General features: G+C 41.4%; 1 protein-coding gene across 7 annotated transcripts in view; it reads left to right on the top strand.

Moving 5' to 3' along the window:
- FBXL7 (F-box and leucine rich repeat protein 7) overlaps nt 1–25,273 on the top strand; it is a 301,568-nt gene that overhangs the window by 83,183 nt on the left and 193,112 nt on the right. For 3 of the 7 annotated variants that reach the window (XM_085571680.1, XM_085571679.1, XM_085571678.1), the window contains one exon: nt 1,354–1,519. In XM_085571680.1, the coding sequence (XP_085427806.1) occupies nt 1,480–1,519 (40 nt within the window). In that variant the 5' untranslated portion in view covers nt 1,354–1,479. Of the gene's footprint in view, nt 1–1,353; nt 1,520–23,268; nt 23,891–25,273 lie in introns of those variants that run through there. The other 4 variants (XM_085571681.1, XM_085571683.1, XM_085571682.1 and 1 more) reach the window with 2 other exon arrangements.

Raw genomic sequence — 25,273 nt, 5'->3', positions numbered from 1 at the left:
TATGTTTATGACATGTCCAGAACCTCAGGCCTGAAGTATTGCACAACACACTGTCAGTTTTTAAACACTGATTTGCCCATTCTCTGCATAATTGCTAGTGAGTTAAACAAAGTTATTGAAAAGGTTTTTCAGCATATTTAAATTTTTATCCTGAAAAAAAGAAAAAAAAAAAAGAGTTCCAGGGCCAATTAAAATGTAAAGAAACACATACAAAACAAATTTAGGTTGTGCCTTCACACATTCAGGACTAGATAAATCAGGCAGCGTAATTATTAGATTGGATTTGTCCAATGAAAATGACATGCCTCTGGTACCATAAGCTTTGACCTCTTTTTCACTTGCCCTGTTGAATAATTTAGGAAAAAGCCCACAACTGTGCTAAACAAATACTTTTCTTTGGTCATACCAAGCTTTTGTTCCAGAAGTGGAATTAATTAAAAAAAGATGTTCTGTATATTGCCAGCAGGTCATCAATGCATGCTTAAGTCAGATTCCTGACCTTTACTTTCACTTGCCAAGTGTGCTAGGTTGCCTCATCCTGGGGACTCTTAAATGTATATCATTAATAATATACCTTGTCCTATTTTTCTTATAGCTTAGAATGTCTTCACAGGTGTACTCATTGGTTTGCTCTGATAATTATTAACTAGTTTATTTTATGTAGATTCAGATGCTTAACTCTAAGTAGTTGCTGAACAGTATAAAATAGAAATATTTTTTCCTCATCTTAAGAAAAATTAAATTTGAAACCCATTTAGGATTTGAGGTAAGCTTTTTCCTTCAGTGGGATGGTTGGAGGTCATCTCAAGCAGCTACTTAACAGTATATATTCCCAGTGAATTATGTCCGCTCATCATTTTCTAACCTGATGTTCTGGTTGCTTGTCTAGATGTAACTGAGGTTAAATTTTGCAACAGTGTCACCACACAACAGCTCTAATAAAATGTGCTCCTACACTCTACTCAGGTTGGAAAGTGGTAATCAATACATAGGGGCCAAGCTCAGCATGTTCCTAACCTCTGTGTTTAAGTGCGGTATTTCACACCCTGTTTTTGTTTTGGCACTAACCATAAGCACCTCAGTCCACACAACTCTAAGTGTCAGGATAGCTCCTACATCAGGGTCACTATCTGGAATCAAGAAATTATGCTTCTGCCTCCCTAATATTGTAGATGTTCTCAGAATGTTCTCAGTACGGTTGAATTGTATCAGACCTATCATGCCGGGATCAAAGAAGGAATTATTTTTGTTTCCAAGTTGCAAATACTTTGCAGCTGATCAGAATCAGTGAAGAGACTAGACTACGTATCTACCCATAAAACCTCACCATGTTCTTCTCTTCCCTTTTCACAGGAAAAGTGAACCTGTCAAGAGACAAACTTCCTTCAGAGGAATTGTGCACAAGAGCCATGAATATTTGCAAGGGCCCCACAGTAAAATGCCAAGATCTGCACCAGTTGTGCCAACTACACTGCTATTATGGTCAGCAGACGTTTACAGCATCAGGATCCACAGCAATGTAAATACACACCAGACTCCCCTGAACGAAAGTGTGGTATTGATTTTGCTGTACTCTGTTGCACTCTTATGGATCTTAGTGACAGGCTGTTACTTCAAACAGCATGACAAAAACTTACTAAAATAATCTATTTTTCATCGGTAATTAAAGGCAAAGCAAAATGGAGATGATCACAAACAGTCTGTGATGAGAACTTCTCTTCATGTTTCTTTTGATCTCTAGTGCTGCTGCTCCAAAGTAAAGCATCTAGGCAAAAATAAAATCATATTAATACAGGATGTTAAATGGAAACATGTTCCTAAGAATGAAGCTATACAATTTAGTGTCTAGCTTTTTTCTGGCATTTGTATAAAGCCCAGTGAATGCAGCTCATTTCAATATGATTTCAAAAGCAGATAAGGAAGTATGTGCATTACAGGAATCATTCAAAAAAGATGGTTTGTTTGAGACCAGTCACTTCACAAATGCTTCAATAGTATAAAATACCACTTAATAATTTAAACTCTGTCTTAATAAGGATCTATGACATTGGCGTTTCTTAGACGTATATTTTTTTCTATTCACATAAGAGAAACACCTAAAATAAAATTAGAATAATAAGATCTATCCATCACTGAGATCATGTCATGTCCTTCAGACCTGCAGCAGAATCATAGAATCATAGATTGTTTGGGGTTGGAAGGAACCTGTAAAGGTCATCTAGTCCAACCCCCCTGCAATGAGCAGGGACATCTTCAACTGGATGACATTGTTCAAAGCCCTGTCTGATCTGACCTTGAGTGTTTGCAAGGTGATAAAAGTTGAGATGTAGTTCTTCGATGTTTCTTCACTCTTCTGTTTCTTCTGTTATGTGGTGTGTTTCTGTAAGCCATGAGAGGAGTCAGGCATAGTATACAGTTTTCATGCATAGATTTCATAATGATTATAGTAACTTTACTTTGAAAGAAGATTGTGATTGGTGCCTTCCCTTTTCCTATGTACTTTTGTTATTTTCCTTTTGCCCAGTACAACATTCCAAATAAATCTTTCCCCTTTCATTTGTCAGTCATTATGTAAAACATTGTTCTTCTATCCCTGAAGACCAATGTTAATCATATACAAGCTTTTTCACACAGCTAAATTGTAAAGTGGCTAAGTAATTTGCATGCCAGGGAGTGACAGACAGTGTAAGCAGTTACTTGCAAGGTTACTAAATTTACCTAGATGTGATTAATGGTACTAGCTATCTTATTAAAGGTAATTGAGGGAGAATCTGATGTTACAGTTTTCAAGATCTACAGAAATACAGTCTAAATTAAAACAACTTCAACTGCAAGTCACTTTCAAATTAAAAAAAAAAAAAAAAAAAAGAAGGGTATCTGTATGCAGAACTATTTGGTTGTTTCTTTTCTGGTCAAATAATTAATCCTGCAGGGCTTTGAAATTAAATTAAGGGAACAACTTCATAAAAGTTTTCGGAGTGCAGTCACTACATGTGAGTGCTGAGCTCCAGATGAGTGTGGAGCTCCAGAAGAAACTACTCATACTGACTGCTCAGAGTGGGAAATGTGGGCCATGTGGCCACCTTGGAGAGGTGAGTCAAGGAGAGTTGCACGCTCTGCAGTTGGTACAGACCTCTTATATGTCATGTCTATGCACATGTTCTTGCTGTGCAGAGTGAAATCTGCCATGACAAAGACTCTATCAGTCTGCTTGTGTTCCTCACATGTTCTTGCTGATGAGCCATCCATATTCCCAAGCTGACTGTACACTATAGTACTGTAGTCATGGTGCTCATATTTCTATTAAAACTACCATGTAAAAGAGCCAAGAAATGTGAAACAGATGAAAAACAAAGATGAGGTATAATGGCTGATCTCATTATAACTTTAGAAATCGTCAGTGCTGTACAGTGATGTGTTAGCCTGTGGCTTTCAGACAAAACAAATGTAAACCAGGTTTTTCTTTTTTTCCCTATTTGGCTAATGAGAACTTTACCCGGGTGTAAGCATTTCATGTTACTGACCCACTACCTTCACTCCTTTTGGAGTTGAGATAACACAGTTGAGACTTGGATATTTTGTGTAACAGCTATGTAACCGAACACATACATCTAATTTTGCAGCCTGCTGCACTATTGCATCTGTCATGGCAATGTAGTCCCTGCTTTGCACTCAGGCAGGCTCTGCTCTGTCTTGATTAGGGCTGAGTTTCCTGCTTTGAACATACCATGTTCTCTCTGCTGTGGTGTCAACATTTTCAGTGCAGTATTCCCTCCAATGGGCTAGATGACAGTGAAGTTTGGTCAGTTGTTCTCTCCTGAGACCAGCCAGTGTCTCCTTCCTCCCAAAGGTAGGAACAAGGGCTGCTTTGCCTAAGAGGGTAAGAAACAGAGTGGTTTCAGCCTCCCTGTCTTACTCTATGTTGCCACGGGGCAGAAGGAGGATTCTAAATCTTTCAAGGTTCTGTGGGGGAGCTGTCAGCCTCAAATCTTTCTCTGTACATGCAAGAAGAGAACATTCAGCTAAAATGTGTGATGGCAACCCCTTTAATTCACAGTATTAATGCCTTTTATTCCTAGCATTATAATTTTCCCTTTCTCCTTTTACCTTATTTTTATCTCTCACCTGGCAAGCTGTGAACCACACATTTCAGAATTTTGACTTTGTCATATTATTTTGTCACACCTGAAAACGTAGCTTGTCACAAAATATCATTGCCTTAGTTTCTGTGGCAAAGTGGCTGAAGCCTCATTAGGTCAAGTAAGCTACTCGAGGTATCTGGGTGCTACTTTAAATGAGCCAAGAGCTGTTACTAGAAAATACTCTGCAGTAGATCTGTCTTATAAGTGGCATAGTAGTATCCAAACCAAAACAGATGGGTTGTCAGGAGGAGCATCTTAAATTGGGAGGTCTGGTTCAAAAGATAATAAAATGGTTAGCAAAATATTGTTTTCAAAGTGTATTACTTTCTGTAGTGGTTTTCCCCAGCTCTCTTTTCTTGTAATGTAATGCATAACAAGAAGTAAATATCCTAAAGCATAGGCCCATCTACACCCTCAAAAAATGCAACTCACTTGAAAGAACAGTAACCCCAGCTCTGGGGGTTTTTGTGTTGTTTAAAACCCTACATAAATCAAGAGGAGGCCCACAAAGGGAAGACTGGTTTCAGGGACTGGTCTTGATTTTATGCTTAGGATAATCAAGATCAGGAATCCATTTCTAATTAAAGCAAGCAGAAAATATGAAGGATTTTCACATACATTCTTTTCATACTCATAGTTTAGTGTGTTATGTATACAGTATTCTTTTCCTTTAATGCAGCTTTCTCAAATTATATGCAGACAGCTTCAGCAGCAGGGAAAGGTGGGAGTATTTTAGGATATCTAGAAATTAACTCTTTCTCTTCTACAGAAAGACCTGTTTCTTTATCAGAGATATTAAATAGAATGTGGTTTCTAGTGTCAACAAAAAACCTCAGTGAATCTCTGTGATTCTGTTACATGGGGACTTGGAGGCATATTTTGTTTAGTAGAGTATTTTTTCTTTTGATGTTTTTTGTTGGGTATTTATGGGCTTTTTTTTTTTCGTGTTTTGGTTGGTTTAGTTTTTGTTTTTGTTTGGGGTTTGCTTGTTTCTTTGTTTGGGGGTTTTTGTGTGTGTATTCTTATTTTTAGTTTATGGTTTTTTTTTTTTTTTGGTTTTGTTTTTTTTTTTTTTTAATTGAGTAGATTGTAGCAAATATACTTGCCTGGCTTCTCTGGAAAAAAAGACATGCTTTTAGTTTTCATAAACATAGTGCTTTTTTCTTGTCTACCTCTCTTGTAGCTCTGACTTGCTTTGCAGTGCTTTTCCATGGATATGTCATTCAAGTGAATGAAACTTAAGCAGGATGTGGGTTTTGTCACTTTGATGGTGATGTAGCTTCCCAGATGTAAGTTTTCCATTAAGAAATTAATATTGGCAGATTGGGTATTACAGTAAACTGAACAAGCTCAAGTATGTGGTAGGACCACATCATTTTGCATGGTGATGTTCAAGATCTCCTCTCTCCCCACACAGTGGAGTATGGGGTTGATTTACATAAATTCTTCGTTTTCTAACAGCAACAACCCATAAGCTGAACTATCCCTTATGCTTTTGGCTGCCTTTCTGAGAGGTATTTCTGACACTTCCATCATTGAATCAGTATAGCCCAGTGAATCAATATCTTGATGTCTAGTCTAGAATATTTTTACTTTTTCCTTTTCTTGTTTTCAAAGAGTGTAGAATATTGGAAACAGTTCAATTTTTCCTATTTATATATTAAAAAATATTGTTTTAATTATTAAAATAATAACTTTAAAAGCAGGCCTTGTATTTTTTGAAGTATCACTTTTTTTCAGATATACTTATTTTTTTCCTTCCCTTTCTTTGGTAGTTTTTTGCTCTAAGAGGGCTTTTTGAACTTCATAAAAACATTTCTTCAACATTTGTTCCTATCTACTGAACAACTGTCAATAGTTTCCTAGAAACTTTGCTGTCCCAATGCTTTTCCTGTCCTAATTGCTGGGTTTGGGAATTTAAGCTCCAGATGTGTCAATCTGAAGTCATTCAGGATGAGGCAGACTAACTTTTCTTCCCAGTCCTGAGTCTCCTACTGCACACTTTGTGTAGCCAATTATCTTCATAACTGAGATCTGCATTTAGTCTTGAGTAGCTGAACTCCTCTTGAAATTCAAGACTGAAGAGTATTTCCAAATAAGAAAGAGATATTTATGTATAAACTGTATATTCCAGAGGGAATGCAAACTGTTTTTTTGAACACGAGCATATGTAGAAATAAGCAATGTCCTGTACAAAGGACCCCCACTGCCTGACCTGCACTTTTCCAAAGTCCAAATAGGAAAGAAAAGTTTGTGGAATTTATACATCCTATGGAGTTTGAGTCTGTTGATAAAGTAAAGAAGAAATAAAAGCGAACTCTGTGCAATTTTGAGTCATCTGCTCACTGACTATAAATCTACAGCAGTCCATTTATCAGTTCCACCGAGGCTGCAGCAACTCAAACAGGCAAGAGAATACAGCTGCCTGTGCCTGTACGCAGAGCCTGTAGGTGGGTCAAAAGCTGGACAAAAATCAACAATATAGAGCTGCTGCCCAGACAGTAAAGCTCCCAATCCAAGAGAGAAATGGGGTGGTGGCTGTGTGCAAAGGACCCCCAGCACTGTGCAGGACAGCCAGTTCTGGAAAGGCTTTAACTTGGATAATGCGCCTTGCTCTGGGTGCTGGGCTTAGAGATACTTGCAGCTTAGGGAGAGGAAATCTAAGACCACTTATGAGGATGATCAGGGCTCTTAACAGTACTTATCTCAGTGAAAGGTATAATGAAGTAGCTTCTTTCATCTCAGAGACAGAGGAGGGGAGAGGTAGAATACTTGTGTTCATAAATGTGAGCACTTTGTGTCCATGGTGAGTACAGCAAAATCTGGTCAGGTGCAGCAAGGAAGATTCAAGTTTTGTGTTAGGAAAAAGCCTCTCAGGGCAAGCATGTGTAAGTGCTGGAGAAATTGTCTTCATCACCAGAAGTCTTGTAACTGGATTAGATAAACATGGGCCCAGAACAGTTCACATAATCCCTGCCTTTCCCAAGTGACCTGCTGAGACTCTCACTAACCTTGAGATTTCTGTAGGAAAATTACCAAAGTTTCTTATTTCCAAACCTTGCAGTGATATAACCTAAAAGCAATGGTACCTACTTAAGCACCCAGTCCTTTGTAATTTGTTAAACATGACAGTTTTTTTTTTCTTGTGAGATATTTTAAATTTTACAAGAACTTCATAAATATCTTACATGAAGATGTACAGTTTCCAAAGTTTTAGCAACATCTTCAGAAAAGCTTGAAGCGGGGACAGCCATACTGAATATGAAAAGGTATATATATCTAGGTGTGTGGTGGTGTGTTTTCGGTTCCTATTTGGTTATATTTGTTATATTTATTCAGTTATATTTGTTACTGGTATGTTTTGCAATGTTATTTGGTTCATCCCGGTTCCCCCCACATTGTAATGGTTCCTTCCCTGGTTTTCCCGCTGTTGTCCTCCCTTCCCGCCTTTCCAGTATCTGTCCATCACCCTAGAAAGTGCAAAGTCTGTCACCTTTACCCCTCCCAGGTGTCTTGTCTGTCACTCGGTGTTCCTTGCCCCCCATCTAGAAGCTTCTACCCAGGGCACCGAGTGGTTGGACGAGGACCTGGGACCCCTCCCCTACCTTTCCCCTATTGGTGGTCCCCCTCTCCTGGCACACCCCTAGCCACTCCCTGCTAGCCCCTGATTGGAGGTTGTTTTCCCTTCCCCTGCCCTATAAAATCCCATGCCAAGTTCAGTTCTGTGCCAGCTCCGGCTAGCACCACCTTCCGTGTTGTCACGTTGTGGATTTGCTTTGGTTTGCTGTTCTGCCCTGTTGGGCTAATAAATACCAGAGCTTGCTCCCTGAGCTGGACCTTCTGTGTCTTTTTCCAGGACTCCTGCAACTGTCCGCGCTCGTGGAACCCACGAAGGCCCTGGCCAAAGCTGCCTTGCAGTCCAGCGGCCAGAGCCTTAGCCTGCCCTCCTCGCGATCGGCTGCGGCTAGCTAGGGCTGCCTAGGGAAGATCGGTCGGAGTCTTCCGGAGCGAGGCAGCGGCATAGGTGTATGTGTAGCAAGTCCTAAAATGCCTTATAAGACCAGTCACTTTGTCTCCACCAACTAATTTGAAAGGATAAAACACAGAAAGCTCTTGACTGTTACTGCTAAATATTCCCTTGCCCTTTTCTGTTTGAATTCAGACTTTTTCTTTTATTTTTGAAGGCAAAAGAGCACACGTATTTCAAATTAATAATGATGCAATAATAAATCTCAGTTGCACTATTCTGACAAACATGGGGTATGAGTGTGCAGGGTTAGAATCCTGGGGTTTTGGGGCATTGTTTTACTAAACTGCAGGGCCTCACTGTAGGCTGATAAGTCACAGTGCCAGGTCAGTGGTGAGATATCTTCTTTAAGTGTTAGCCAAGATTTGTTGGCAGGCAGCAGGGAAGTGGATAGAGGCCTGAAGGGTCAAATGTTATTCCAAGTTTGTCACAAATATGCATTAGGGAACAGCAGTGTGAGGGTGGACGGGGCTGAGATGTTATATGTAAACAGTAGACTGGTGCCTGACTCCACCATCATAGCAGACAGGAGTTGGATAAAAGAACACAAAACTACAATGCTATTTTTCTTCAGATTTTTGAAATAATGAAATAACTCTGGGGCTGCCCGTTATATCAATGTTAACACAGCTCTATCCAGTACAGAAAACATGATCACAGACTTCAGTAGTTTCGAGGCATGTCTGCTGAATGTCACACTGATTCCTGATGTAGTTGCAAGAAGTAGAGATTTTAAGTGCCTATGAAGGACATAGATTCTCTAAATGCTCCACAAAATCAGACCAGTTGTGTTTCCTAGTACACTTCCTCTCCAGCAGCAAGGATAACTATAGCTGCCCTTTACTGAACTTGTGCAACCTTAGTCATTTTTCCTGGTCCATTCCCAATAGATTGCACTGGATCCACAGTTGGATTAGGGATGTTACAGGGTGCATTCCCTCCTGTTGCCTCTCTGTTTATGGACCTACTGTCCATAAATTTGCATGATCATTTCTGAACCTGACAATGCTTTCTGTCTCTATAATCTCCTGTGTCAGCAAGTTCCACAAAGGTGGTATGAGATGTAGTATGATTTTACAACAGAAGGAGTAATGAGCCTACCTTTTTGATTTTCTTTTTAGAGAGTTTTGGTTCCTGCATCATCATCACTTTTAAAAAAGTAGCACATGGAGGGGATGGAATTTTCTTGTGCATACTAGTGGACTTTTGCCTGTCTACCTGGGACTGCATGGAGTTAAATGCACTCTTATAGCCTTTTGTCCACTTTCTTCCATGTGATGTATCCTTAAGATGGTCTCTATATTTTATCATGTGGTAACAGAATTAGTTAAAGTATTAAGTAAACTGATACACTCTCATCTTTAGTTGTCTGAGGTTTAGTATTTAAGCAACACATTTTACACATGCTTTTAACTGATTCAGGTCAGGATCACATCCTTTGAAAAATGTGTGGTATAGGAGTAGCTATATAACAGGGAAGAAACTGCAATGAATACTCCTGGTATATCTGTACTTTTCAAAGAGGAATTATTTGATCCAGTGTTCACAGTAGGGGTTGAGAATTCTCCTCCAGAGGTATACCTTTGGTCTCTCACCCATTGGTGAAGCCAGTTCTGTGGAGATCCTGCCTCTACCACTGCCCTGAGCCTCCAAAGTCTGTGTACAGGAGAACCTATTGTTGAGACAGCCACTGGAACTTCCTGGAGCTCTCACAGATTCTGCTTTGAGAAGGGTTTGATAATGCAGAAGTTTCTGTTGATAAAAGACCCATATGGCCCAAGGCTTCCAGCATTTTTCACGTGGCTCTTGAGTGTCCACAGGATGTCTTTACATGCAAAATGTTAAGTTTTTCTTCTCCTGTAGTGTTTATTGCTCTGCAAAGGGATCTGGACAGCCTGGATTGATGGTCCAAGGACAATTGTATGAGGTTCAACAAGGCAAAATGCTGGGTCCTGCACTTGTGTAGCTGGAAAGCTGCCCATTGGAACAGCACCTGGGGATTCTGATCAGCGTTGGCTGAACATGAGCCAGTGTGTGCTCAGATGGCCAAGAAGGCCAAGGGCAACCTGGATTGGATCAGCAACAGTGTGGCAGCAGGACCAGGACAGTGACTGTCCCCCTGTATCTGGCACAGGTGAGGGCACACGTTGACTTCTGTGTCCAATACCAGGCCCCTCAATTCAGCTGCTGGAGTGTGTCCAGAGAAGGACAGTAGAGCTGGTGAAGGGTTTGGCACACAAGTCCATTGAGGAGCAGCTGAGGGAGATGGGGATGTTTAGCCTAGAGAAGAGGAAGCTGAGGAGGGGCCTTATCACTGCCTGAAGGGATGGTGGAGTGGGGTAAGCACTGGTCTCTTCTCTCAGGCAGCAAGTGACAGGACAAGATGAAATGGCCTCAAGTTGTGCCAGGAGAGATTTAGATTGGATAGCAGAAAAAAATTCCTCACAGAAATAGATGTCCGGCATCAGAACAGGCTGCTCAGGGAAGTTGTGTAGTCATCATCCCTGTAAATATTTAAAAGGCACTTAGAGGCATGTGGTGCTTGGGAATGTGGTTTAGTGATGGACTTCGCAGTGCTGAGTTAACAGCTGGACTCAATGATCTTAGAGGTCTTTTCCAACCTAAATGATTCTAATGATTCTATGACACAGAAATGCACTCAGGAGCTCTTCAGGAACACTGAATTTTGTGGAGTGGGAGTAGAAGAAAAAGAAAAAGCCTTTTAGCCTGACCTTGCTAATTGAACAAATAGAATTTTTTGTGGCAGACAATATTACATCATCTTCATGTAATTTTTACAGGATCTTTCTGACTGTAACCATAATGTAAACTATGACCAGAGGTGTATTTTCAAAGCTCAGTTCTGAAGTTTCTAAGTAATTACTTTCCTATATTTGAGACTGGTGATGGTAGTTTACCATGTATTACTGCAGCCATAAAAAAAATTGACTCTAGACAGTAGACAGGCATAGGAAAACCCCTCATCATTTGTGCATTTTCTGCAATAGCTTCTTTTTGACTAATCTGGGCAGGTTCATACCTGGACATGTGGGGTCAGGGAAGCAGGTATTTTTTTTTTAATTTAATTTTATTTTATTCTTGCCAACCATTGACAACCCTTCAACAGCTTCCAGGAAGGAAAAAAACTAAAATGTTTAAAATGTTAATTTAAAATTTATATATCCTTTACCTTTCTGTATGAATTTATCTTTTTTCCCCCCATGAAGGACAATATCTCTAAAGCCTGTTGGATAACAGTAGCTAAGATGGAACATCTTAATTCCTTTAGATGCAGTATCAGATATTTGTGGAAATTTTTAGACATATTTTTTAAATGTTGACAGATATGTGGGTGGGTAAGTATTCAGAAGATTACACACAGAAAACAGAAAAAGTCTAAATATATGCATATATACAAGCCTACATTTAATTTAAACTTCTATTAATAATTGCTGAAGGCCAAAATATTAAAATCTTGATTTGCTGCACTTCAGAAAACAACTTTCTTCTTTCAGATGCCTCTGGCAAGAGAGAGCAGAGTTAGTGAAACAGAGCACTGCTGGGTTGAAAATGCTTCCAGTGCAGATGACAGCAGCACTTTATCTCAATTGCAATGCTTTGCAGTTTGAGCCATGTCTTGCCCCTTTAGACATGCTCAGAACAGTCCCTCCTGTCCTCTACTGTCTTCTCACAACCTTCCTAAAATGCCTTTCCTGCAAAAAGGAGGGATCCTGTGCTGAGTATAAACTTACAGCTCCACTTATTTCCCTATTTCTTTTACTTCATTTCAGGTTTTCAATATTGTTTAAGCATAATATAAAACATATTGCAGAACTGGCAATTCTTTCTTCACATCTTTAAAAGCTCAGATATCTAAAAGTAAACTTAATGTTTTCTTTTGCCCATATTCCTACTGCACAAGTCCACATAAAATGAAGTAAGCTATGGTTGTCAGTGTCTTGAATTTTTTAATAAGATCATGTCAGGGGATTCCTTCTCCACTTCTCAAAGCCTTCAAACTTACTACTATGAGCATCAGAGAAAAGAAGGAATTGTGTAATAACAGTTGGATTGTGTATTTACGGGTTCATTGTTCTTCCACTGATTTTTCTTTTCATTTTTACTTGCTCTCCCCTAGCTTCTTGCTGCAATAGCAGAAACATCTGCCTCTCTTCCTTCATGGACGAGAATCATTTATAAGTCCCAGATTTACCAACAGTATCAGTTACTTCCAGCAAACCTCACTCTTGGTCTTTTTAATTAGTTTCCATATGCTTTTCCTTCAGACATCTTGGTTAGGAGAAAAATGCATGACAATCAACATTAATGACTTCTTCAGTTGTTATTTATTAAGTCAAGATTTTTGCATGTAAAATTTCAATAAATACATAGCTTGTTGGGGTTTTTTTAGAAAGAAAAACCTTTTAGAAAGGTTTTTTTCCTTTGAATTGGACATAGCTGAAAAACAAAATGCAACAATTCGAGAAGCTGATGATAGTATGAGAGTGGGAAGTGGTTTGACTTTTTTTTCTTTTTGTATTTTTTTGTATTTTAAATTGACTGATAGTCTTAACCTCTGCTTTGAACTTTTAAGATGAAAGAAGCACAATTTGGATTTGATAGTTATACACACAGCTCAAGGATAAAGTAGAGCTCCAGAAGTTGCTGTTAGAAGCGGCTACTGTGGGCAGACAAGGATAGTACTACTAGAGTTTGGGAGTTTTGTTGTTGTATTTTGTTTTTTACTTTTGTTTTGGTGAAGTGAACATTTACATTCTTCTTTTCCCATGACTTTTCCCTCTTTTGGCTATGTTGCTCCCTTGGTCTCCTACTGGGAAAACAGCGTTGAACTTGCAGTGCTGAAAAGATGATTAATGATAGGCAGAACTGTATACAATGTGTACTTTATTTGGGGGGGAGGAGCCTGCAGTGAAATCCTGCATTGGAGAATTCTAGGCAAATGGTGTGTGAAATTGTTGACAAATTGCTCTCATTAAACTCACTAAATGAATGCTTTCATGAGAACACTGGCTTGATATCACCATGTATAATGTAACTTCTACTTGAAATTGTGTGTGCTGCTATTCTTATATTTTAAACCCTTGTAACAGCTTTAATGTCCTGATAAAGCCAACCATTGTAGCTGTCTTCACTGTTCAGTACATGGAATGTGAAGGGAAATTGCTGAGGGTGACTTCCATGAGTGGTTTTGAATTATTCATTGATTTATTACTACCATCTTGAATCCGGTCACCAGAGTTCATAAGTGCCAAGAAATGGATTTAGAAATGCCTTATGTTCCTCAGACTCTTTAACTTGGTCCCTGACAATGAAAGGGGAAGCAACAGGACAAAAGTCACAAAAGCTTCTATTTTAGAATGCAGCTTTGCATTCTGTTTAGCCTTGTTGATAGTAGAAAACTTACAGGAAAATTGTGTCTTAATGGATTTTGTTGATCCAGGACAGTCACCAGCATTTGAGTAAGGTTACTGTGCACTAGACACTTGCCTTACCAAGTTGAATTCTGGCCATCAGCCTAACTGTGCTTAGTTGGGCAAAGAATGAAGGGTGAAGCCATTACAGGGAGAACTGCACAGACTACTGAGACCTTCAGAGATGAAGGTCAGGCCATAGCCTAGTGCTCTGGCTTGTACCACCCACAGCATGTGCTTGTTACCAGGTTTTAGAGTAGTAAAAGGGAAAGTATCCATGCAAAAAGCTACCACTCTTGGCTGCTTATCTTTGATTCAGCAGTTGCTTTAGCTTTTTCAAAGGTGTAGGAGATAACAGCCAATCCATACTGAAAGATGATCCATGTGATGAGATGTTGAAAAATCTCTGCCCTAAACCAAATGTAGAAATCTTGCAGAAAATGATATAAGTATAGATATAAAGCTGTCTTTGTGTTGAAGACTGATAGTAATTTTGAAGAGGAATTTAAGAAAGGCAAGGATATATTGTCAACCACTGATCTACCTGGGGTAAAACCAGATGTGTCTGGGCCTTCTTAGAGCTTACTGCAAGTAGAACTGGAAACTTTGCTGTCCACTTTCCCACATTTAGGAAAACCTCAGATAAGCTCCATCACTTTGGAAAACTGTTTCCCTGAATATGGTATCTCCCTGATGTAAAAAATCTAGAACCTAAAATCTATTCTGTGACTGCAATATGCTGAAACGAAATCTTAGGTGGTAGAATGCACTTTTTCCATTACCAGCAGATGTTCCTCTGAGCAAAGTTTTGTCATAATGAAATTGATGGACTCTTCCTGGAGTCATCAGTGATTAGGAAGTGTGGTGAAGGACAGAGTCTCATAAAATGGAAGTATTAGTGAAAGTCAAATTGAAAAATAATGCTTTAGCTGTTGGCTCACTTTGTAGTAAGACCTCTACGATTTTTTTTAACTGCAAATGACATGCACAAGAGATTTAATATGTATGAGCAAAAATCTTCAGAATAGTAGATCAGAATGTTAAAAAGGAAGCAATGATACTTTGTTTTCCAGAAGTACTTCACTGATTTAGTTGAGCCAGAAATTAACCTGCTAGATGATGTCGCATAAAATTTCTTGTAATATTAAATGCATGTTAATTGTGCTGGCTTTACATGTGGACAATGTCTTTACAGCAAATTCCCAAATTGGTCATAGGCAATTACTACGTGTCTTTGTTCAGGCTAGGTAAGGGTCAGTTTTTCCTGGCAGTAGCCAGAGGGGACATGACCAAGACACTGAGGTTATTCTATACCACTTCATGTCATCTTCAGGGGCTGTAGTTGAGAAGATGTCACTCCTGGTCACGTAGAGGGAGATGAGTTGTTGGGGTAGATTTATGTTCCTCATGGTGAGCTCTCATGTGTGAATTACTCACCTCTTGTGCAGTGTTATTAATATTGTTGCTGTTATTGCTGGTTTCTTATCTCCTTGCTGTTTCCAGTAAACTGTTCTCATCTCAGCCCATCACCTTTACCTTTCATGTATCCAGTTCTCCTCTCCAGCCCTCCATGGGGAGGGAGAAGAGAGAGTGAGTGAGAGGAGCGAAACCTCCATGGTTTGGAGTCTTCTAGTAGGAACGCCACGTTGGGGAATATCATTCCTAAACCACAACAATATGGGACAAGGCAAGCTGTCTGTGAGGGAATGAAAACTGGAGAAGGCAGGGGACCTTTTCACTGAACATGATGCACTGCAGGCTAGAATCACTCTGCTGGGACATTTGCCATCCATTGGAGCATTTTCCATAGGCAATCTTAGTCTCTTATGTGAAAAATCTCCTAGCAGAGCACGCAAACAAGACTGTCCTGCTGTGTGAGGGGAAGGACACGTGCTCTTCCAAGGTTGTTTCTTTGCATCCAGACAGCTGCCATTGGTGTCCTCTGCAGATTCATGGCTGATGTTCACACCTTAGCTTTGTTTCAACACCTAAATGCTGATATTTACAGAGACATGCACTTTTCCTTCACTGTGGAACAGTAGTCCAGCCTGCAGTACTGAAAGAGCTTCTTGTGCATTCTTCTTCATGCACATATTTTTTTCAGCACAGCACACTGCTGTTTACAAACCAAGTTCTGGTTCTTGGTTAAGAGCACAAGACAGTGGGATTAGTGTTAGTGACAAGAGAGTCACCATTTGTTGGCTTCACCTCTGGGAGAAGGCACACACAGCTTGCACTCAGTGGGTGCAAGCTGCCTCAGAAGAAACCTAGTTCAGCTCCATCTGTGAGTTGAGTGGCCCAGTGACTGGGCAAGATATGATTCTGCCAGGCCTGTGAGGAGATCTAGGGTCAGCAGAGAGACTTTTTTTTCCTCACTAAACCTTGTACAAATCTGTCTGTGTATCCTTCACTGAAAGCCAATCCAAGATTGGAAGGAAATTCAGGCTCACTGTGCAGGGAATGACACAACCAAGGGAAAATAAGGCATTTTGGCTGCAGGCTTGGACAACTCAGGTGTGATGTCTGAGACAGTTCTGAAACACAACAGAACCTTCTGATTGAAATTTGGTGCAACTCCCTTTAACGTGGCTAAATTTCACTGCCTCTTATGAAAAGAATAAAGAACTGGGAAGGAGCTCATCAGGGTTGAACAATTCAAGAGCCACTATGAATTTTCTTAGAATGTTTTGCATTGACATCAGTCTGAGGCAGAAGAATGGAACTGGCAGCAGCAGTGGTGAGACACCAGAAGGAAATTGGTTCCAAGAATGCTACAAAGACTGAATGTAGAAGGAAGTTAGTGGAGATAAATGGTGGGATGAAAAATTCTGTGGAAATGCAAGAGTGTACTGGTTACCAGCTTGGGAGGTAAGACAGTAGAAGCAGGAAGAAGGGAGGGAAGGCCAAAGGGTGAGAGGGAGCTTTGTTGAGTGATATGTCTGGCATACATGGGGCACAAGAAGCCAAGACTACAACTAGACAGATGGGAAGAAACGATGTGAAATGAGGCTTTGGTGTGCATGTGGTGTGGCACTGTTTGTGGGGTAGTCAAAGTAGAAGAAACAGCACTTATGGAGACGCAATGGCCAGAAGAAGCTTGGTCTAATGCAGCATTCTTTCTCCAGCACCCTGTGATCCTGCAACATCTGCTGCTTCTTGAGAAGATACACAGCACTGAAAAAATGCTTTTTCTTTCCCCAGTGTTGATTCCTGCAGGCTGCTTCTAGACAGGGGTTTCCAGAGTTTGTCCACATCCTTGTGTAGGGAGCATCCACAGTGATGAACAACTTACTATGACCAACCTGGGCACAATACTCACCCTGCTCTGTCTGTGGCTGGCCACACCAGGAAAGAAGGCCACACCTTCTGTCTGAGAAGAAGCATAGACACAACCATGGCGCTTGAAAAGTCTTATGTTTCCATCACTACTTCTCTTAGTCCAACTAACAACATCCTATTTAGCAGAGTTCAGGCTTCCAACCCTGAAAATCATTGCTAGAGATGTCAATGCGATGAGGCAATGTATCTTGAGTTCATTCTTTGCTCATTTTTTGAGAATGCACCAGCCAACACTGTTTTTTAAATCCAAGGGAAACTACTTTAAAATGGCAAGGTCAGACATTAGTTACGAAATGCCAGAATTAATTTTGCTTCTACAGTCCTCCTATGTCTCATTGTGCCTATGCATTAAAATGCCAGAATTTACATAATTGCCAGGTGCTTCTGGGACTGAAGTGGTTTTGCAGTGTTGGCTGAAGGCCTCAGGTTTGTCCATGGTAGAAGGTGTACTGTGGACAAGGCAGGGGAATTCTGGATGGTGGTTCTGGAGATATACAGTCTTCATTCCTGTGTTTTCTAACACTTGAGACTTAGGAACTTGGCTTTTAAAACTCACTATTCTTTTCAACAGATTTTACATGTAATGTAAAACATGTTTCAACAGAATCTGAAGTTTATTTATTGCTTTTGTTGTTGGAAGAAGGAAGGAGTGAGGAGTGAGTGAGGAGTTTCTCCTGCAGAACTGAAAAAAACTCAGCAAATAGATCTTAAAATCTCAGGTTGGTTAAAAACTTTCAAAGATTTGAATCAATTGAAGTTCTGAAAGAAGTTTAAAATCAAGCTGCATCTTTATTTGATAGAATTGCCTGTACTTCATCTGGTCTGAAATCACATCAGACAAACCTATCAGAACATAAACTCATCCAAAATGTCTTAGAACTTGAGCACCGCCTTAATTTAGTGCATCTCAACCAAACCTATTGAAGTCATTGTGGGACCAGAGCCTTTGCTTGGCTGGAGTAGCCTGACCTCATGCAAGGGGATGCTAAGAGAGTTCTCAGCCAGGAGAACAGGCTCTACTAAAAGCTGCCCCTTAAAATACAATCTGAACTATGCTTAGGTCCTGCAGCTTTTTAGCCATGTAGATAAAGTCACTCATAATGATACTAATGAGAAAATGGCACATATTTTCAGGTCACAGGGAAATGAGGCCATAACTTTTGTCTGTAATGATGAAGATAATCTAGACTTTTTCCTTCTTTAGGAGGTACATAGTATTAATGGATCATTTTTAGTTAATGAAACAATATGCTTTTGATAATGGTTTTAAGTTGCCAACAACATATTAGTCAAATTTATTTTGGATTCTTTTTCCCTTTACAATGCCCAAAAGCAGTCAACACAGATATTATCATGAAGTAATCACAAAATATATGCAGGCCTATGAACATGGCAATGTAAAAGTAGACCTAATTTAAAAAATATCACTTGGCTTCTGCTGTCATTAAAAGAACACTGGATTTTTAAACATTTTTTTTTAAATTCAAATTGTGAAATGAAGTTCTTAAAATGTTCAAGGAAGGAAAGGAAAGGAAGATAGGAAGAATCAAAGCTTCTTTCACCCAGTAGGAAACTAACCTTAGATTTGCTGCTGGAATTTTAAGACCTGAAATACAAACGGCTTTTAAATTGAACTTGGACATAAGGCCACTTGGAAGTAGATGGAAGTTTTTGATATTTGTTTATCCTTTTTTTCAAAGAGGAAAACTTAGACTAAAATGGAAGGAAAAAACTGTACTGAAACAACTGTGGCAAAAATTTAAAAGCCAAATTATTCAGCCCTTGAATTGCTGTGACAATACGTTATGGAAATAGTTCTGCTGCTTTCAGTTTTTAAAATTTTATTTTCTTTGTCCAGAACCCTTTATTTGGCTACTTCTTTAAAATTGCTGTGGTTTTATTAATGAAACAGAAAAATGGTGCATCATGAGACATGTAATGTACCACAGAGGGAGGCCCATAATGAATACAGATGAGAGAGATTGTAGCAGAAATTATTGTAGCAACACATCCAAATAGAAACATTTTGGCTGATAGCTTTCTTATTTTACCTCAGCTCCAATAATTTCTGAGTTCCTCTTGCTGGATAGGATACAAGTCTAAGAAAAATGCATCGATGTCTTCTTATGAAGAAGGAAAGCATAGGGAGGCACATCTTATCCGGAACAACAAATCTTTCTGTCTTGCAAAACCAGCATTTGACAGTACTTCTCATTCCATCTGAAGTGGATGTGTTCTGCTTGGATTAAGAGGCAAAACCACCAAAAGTTGTTCTTGTCCTTACAGAAAGCACTGTATCTCCTTTGGATCATTGAAAAGATGGCAGAGCTGATGTGCTTTCAGATTCTTGGCACCATTTTGAAGGTGGAAGTGTCTTAAAGGGTTATTATAAAGAGCTTCACATAGAAGCTATATGATATGGTTCAGACAGCCAAGAAGAGACTCCTACTTTCCATTGTATTTATATAAAAATTAACTATGTAGTTCAAACTGAATAATCACAATGTATAAGGTATGGAAGACGAGGTGAAAAAAAAAGGAAAAAAAACCTACTACCAATTTTTTCCAAGAATGAGTGAAACATCTTTGAAATTGTTGAAAGAAAATATCTTCTTAAATCTCATCTGCAGGCACTGTAAGGGTACTAAGTTCCAAACCGTATGTCTGAATATAATAGGCCTCCCAGGGTGCCACAGCGAATCTCACAATGAACTGAGTGTTTGGTAAGTACTGAAGGGTTATAAGATGACTCGGTCCTGGTTGGAACTTGCAGAGCCTCTTCAAACTAGCATTTCCCAACTTCTCTGCTCATGCAGATGTTTTTGGGCTTATGAAGCTCCAAGTTTGAGTGTCCTACATGCCTTGCATGAAACAGTTACACACTGTCAGCAGTATCATCTGTGATGGATACATTTCAGGTGAGACTTTTATGTCTTTATAACAAAATTAGTTTGGTACTTTGGTCGCTTGTCCTCTGCTTCATTCTCCTACAGAATGATCAGAAGCAATATTCAGTCCTTCACCAGAAAGCTGTGTTCAAATTTCCTAGACCAAGACTTTCTTTCCTCACTAGACTTTTTTTCACTGGGTATTTTTTGTTTGTTTGCTTATTTTGTTTTGTTTGTTTTGTCTGGTTTTGTTTTGTTATTGGGGTGGTTTTCTGTTTTATTATTTTAGTTTTTCTTTCCTTTTGGTTCTGGTCATGGTGGAATATTCCTGGGATTTATCTCATAAACTTGACAGAGTGGTAATGTCTGTCTAATATCTTTATTCATTACAGGGCTACCTCAACAGCTGAGCTTCCTGTCTCAAAAAGCATCAGCCTATGCTGGTTTTGATAAGCAAAACTACCCCATGGCAGAGGGAGTAATTTCAGCTGTGGTGCATCAGATGTTGAATTTGGAGGGAAACTGCTGTATTTCTCTCAAGGAGTGAATTCATAATTTCTGAATGATGTAAAATTATTTACATACAGCTCTGTGCTTGGGTCTGAGTGAGGTGTTGTTTCCAACCAGTCTGAGAAATTTCTTTCTTACATTCCAAAAAGGTTGCACAGCTTTCTAGGAGTTAGAAGTGGGATCATTTGCATTCCTGCTCCTATGACCCACATAGGAAAGCTTTCAGGTTGTTGACTGCTATGGGCTGCAGAGCACACAGTGTGACATGAGGAGCTGAGGCTGCCTCAGGAGACGTTTGCAGTGGGTACTCCCATGGCTGTATTTCAGGTTAGAATTAAGCACAGCTGTGCAACACATGGAGCAGGGGCACATGTTGTTTTCAGCCTGCATGTGCTGTCCCACAGCTGGGGACTAGCACTGCCCCACAGTGCTGGTGGGGATGATGGTATGACTGGGTGTGCTGGCCCACAGCCGAGCTGGGTGTGAGAGTTTGAGTGACAAAGGTAGGCTGCTGTGCTGTAGAAAGCCCTGTATTTTTCTTTACCATCCTACTCTGCCTAGGTGAGTTCCTAACAAGTGTTTGGGGTATGTTTTTCAAGCCCCACAAGCCACACAGCAGGAAAAAAACAGTACTTGGATGTATGTGTTTGTTGGCAACCTGTGGGCTCATATGTGAGCAGGCATTAATCTTGCCCTACAACCTTTTACAGACGGCAGATTGCTACCCCTGTCTCCTGCCCTGCCCCTGAACAGGTAACTCTCAAAAAGAAAGTAGAGGATGCTAAAAGCAGACACTTGTGTCAAGGCCTACCTACTTCGGCACAGTACTGTTTGTTTCATATTAGTGCTTAGAAATTAACCTTTGATTACAGAAATGTATATTTTTAGACTGATTCATGTTTTGTTTCAAAGGACCAAGGCTGGTCATTTGATGAGCCTGACCCTGGAAGACACTTTATTTTAGACCTTCACTAGTTTTTGAGAATTGAAGGGTGTGTGTAGCATTGTATTGTAGTGTTCAGCATTGAACGGGATCAAAACTTCTTTACAAGGAGAAAGTTAATGATGGGTATCTGATGGGATTAGAGCCTCATAAACATTGCCTAATTACTTGTCAGTCATCTGTGCTGCTGGTACCTTTTTCATCTTCTGGTAATTAGTCCACCACCTCTTAATGAAAATGTACTTAAAAAAAAATAAATTAACACACCCATCCCCAAAACTTCAGGTTTTAGACACCTTTCTATAGTCTTGTCAGTGTTGATACTTTTGGCTCTGCCATTATTGTATATGCCATTTGTATAAGTTGACAAAGATAATTAGCTCAGAATTATCTGTATATGCAGTAATAATCTTGTGGGTGTTGTCATATGTTTAGAAAGACAGACTTTTTCATACATAACATCATAGTGTGGTGCAGGGAAAACTGCTCAACTCATGGTTTTAATCAAATTGGAATTAAAGTGGTTTTGTCCTTTTAACAGGGACATCTTGACCTAGCAATCAGTGAGCTCTGTGCTGGGGGCAGTATGAGCAATACAACACATAAACACCAACCACAGATACTTGCAAAATGTTAGTAAAGAACTTTGAAACTAACCTTAAAAATTCCTAGTCTCAAACATGCATTGCTTTGGGCGTGCCACTCCCCAGGCCGTGTGGGCTACAAGCTGACACTCCTCTTGAAGTGTGGGTGCCTCTGTTACTCCACATGTCCTGCAGATACCCGTGTAACCAGGTTTCAGGTACAGTTACATGTACCTGTGCTGCTCCCTGTGTTGACAGACATGCTACAAGACCCCCTACACACCTGGGCTGGGGATCCCTGCTTGTTGTACCCCAGCCTGCCACCAGACAGAGCCAGCACCATCAGGCCAAGGCAGAGGTGAGATACCAGCACCAAACCAGGAACTGCCTGCTCTAGTGTCTCTCTCCACCTATCACAAGCTTTCATCCCTCTTTCCCACTTCTTTTAAACCTGATTCTTTCCCCAAAAGCCTTTGGTAACACACAATTACCACTTAATCTGGATAACAGTTGTGTGAAGCAAACTTAATTAATATCCTTAGCTAGCCCACTGGGGGCAAGTACTCTCTTGGGACTGGCAGTTTTTGTATTAACCTGGTCACACACAATATATCCTCACTCCCATTCGACAGCGTCCCTTGTTACCCAGCCCCTTTTGCCAGGCAGAGGTGGTGTGGGCTCTCATGCAGTAGTGAAATCTTTGCTTCCCAATGCCGTTGCTTGGGTGGGCTGCACTCGGGAAAGGCACGCACCCCATTAACGACGTCCACTATCCCAATCCCATTGGTCTAAGGGCCTGTCTTTTGGGGTGAAAGACGCAGAAACTGTGTTTTTAAGACAGCTAAATTAAATAGAAGCATTTTATCCCAAGGGATGAGATATATCCCTACAGGATACCTGAAGAACAAATCTGGGGAATGTTTAACAGTCCGATATTTTTTCTTTGAGGTGGCGGCAAAGGCCGACAGTGATTCACTGGAATTGAGTGACTGTGGGAACACCATTTGCAAGGAGAAAACAGCTCGCACTCCGGAGCAGCCGGAGAGAACGAGAATAGGTGTCCCTGCTGCGTGGCTTCCTCATACACACGGACACTTTCTGTCAGCCCCCGGCTGAGTTGCACGGGGTTGGGGGTGCCGTGAAGGTGCTGAACGCAGACACCCTGTCCTCCCCGTGGGAAGGATACCCGGGCAGGCAGCCCTTGGTGGGTCTCTGAGAGCAGCCCCCGCAGCCATCCCGCCGGGCCGCTCTGCTAGAACAGCGGGGGAGGCAGGGGGACAGCGGCCAGTAGAGGCCCCGCGCCGGGCGCTGTGTCTTTAAGGGCCGGGGCCGGCTCCAGGCTCCATCCTTCCTCCATCCCCATCCCCTCCCTCCTCCGGCCCGGGGGCGCTGGGCGCCGGGAGGAGGCGCCTGCCTCTAACAAAAGTCTGCGGCCGAGGCTCCCTTTCCTCCCGGCCCGGGCAACAAGTGGCTGGCGGCGGCCTCCCGCGGGAGGCGGCGGCAGCGGCAGGGCTGCGAGGAGGAGGAGGAAGGCGGAGCGGCGCTGAAGTATCGGAGGAGCGAAGCGCCAGACGCGGGGCGGTGGAGCCGGCGCCCGGAGGCCGTCCCGCCCGTCCTGCTTGTGGATTATAACTTGAGCCGCCTTCCTGCCCCGGACACTCCGGCTGGAAATCGGGGCGGGGAGGGAGCACTGATACATCGCATTTTTGAGTCTTTCGCTTTTAAAGTTATTTTTTGTTGTGGTTGGGTTTTTTTTTTTTTTTTTTTTTTTTTTTTTTTTGGTGAGGAAGGGAGGCTGTCGGCCACCCGAGAAGAAACGGAGGAGGAAGTTGCAAGGCTGCTTTGGACATGTCGCCGTGAACACTTTCGGAGGCTTCCCCCTGCACTGCCCCAGGGCTGCACTCTGTCAGCCGCGGCCGCTCGGTGCCCCGCGGCAGAGATGCTGGGCGGCGGCGTGGGAAAGCGGCGACGAGCATGAAGGCGGCAGGATGGGCGCGAACAATGGCAAGCAGTACGGCAGCGAGGGTGAGCTGGGGGGCAGCAAGAGGGGTGCTGGAGCAGCGGCGGGGGTCGTCCTGGCCGGGGGAGGGTGACCGGGCGGGGGGCGCCGCTGCGAGGTCCTCCTCTCCCCGGCCGGGACGACCCCCGCCCGGATCCGCGACACAGTCTCCCGCTGCGCCCCATAAAAACACCCTTAACTTTTATTTTAATTAATTTTTTTTTCACTAGGTTTAAACCAAGGAGCTGAAGTGCTGTCTCAGCTCATGATGTCGAGGCAGCGGCGCGGCTTGCTGTTCGAAGGCGTTAACTTCGCTAAAAATGTGTAGAGCGCTCTTTGTAATCCTTTTCTACTCGTCTTTATATCCCAGGATCCTTATATTATGCAGTATGCTATATGACTGCTTCCTGTCTGAACAGAAAGAAAAATATTAACCCCGGCAAGGGTTGGGGGGAGAGTTAATGTTCTCCAGCTGTTATCCATAGATTGTAATCCTGTAATTTCACTTCAGTGAAACATTAGTGGACTTGGTTTGAGATACACAGGACCTGATTCGTTCTTGGAGAAACCTATTTGTCTCGCTGGAGCTGCATTAGGGATGAATTTCAGCTGCTTTGCTTCTGGTATGAAGGACTACTGGAACAGTCAGCTAGTGTCAGGCAAACCAATGGCAAGAACAGAAAGTTTGTCTTTCTGCCAGCTAGTTTTGAGCTTTCTGTAACTTTTAGCTGACTTCTATATGTATTGCCCTCCAAGGCAACTCTGTAGGATCTATGCCTTCCCCTTGGTATAATGGGCAACTGTATAGGATCACCACCCCACCCCCTTTTTTGGTGTTGAGGGAGGTGATCTGGTGGTCTGCTCCATTCTTTGGGAGTTGAGATGGCAACTGCCAAAGAATACACCTCTTGCATCCAAAATATGCATGAAGATTGTGTAAAGGAAAGGGGAAAGACGCTGCTTCTAGAGCAGATTCTGCATTTTTTTTAATTTATTGCCAAATGAGCTCTGCTTTTTGAAGAGTTGATGAAGTCAGATACTTTAAGCTAAAGATATTCTTCCTGTTGTGGGGTTTCACTCAATTGATACCATCACTAGAAAAACTCCTCCATAAATGGGGTGAGCCTGGAAGTTGCAATCAAAGCCTCTTTGGATTCATCCTGAAAGGAAAAATCTTAGTTTTTCATGAGAGTTGAAAGAGTCATCATTGATAATTCTGGTCATGCTGCTGGGGGGTGTCTACTTCTATGACAGGAAGGTGTGGATGTATGCCTGAGCTTTCTTGTGAATTCAGAGGACTGTTTGCTGCAATAAACATACAGTTTTTGGGGAGGAATGTGACTGACACAGAGTCTTTTGCAGCCCTCAGTGAAGGGGAGATAAACTGTTCCAGAAGTATGGGATAAGCA

This window comes from Lonchura striata, chromosome 2 (genome assembly GCF_050655825.1).
Source record: "Lonchura striata isolate lonStrDom1 chromosome 2, ASM5065582v1, whole genome shotgun sequence".
NCBI classification, from domain to species: domain Eukaryota; kingdom Metazoa; phylum Chordata; class Aves; order Passeriformes; family Estrildidae; genus Lonchura; species Lonchura striata.
This window is presented reverse-complemented; position numbering and strand designations above follow the sequence as displayed.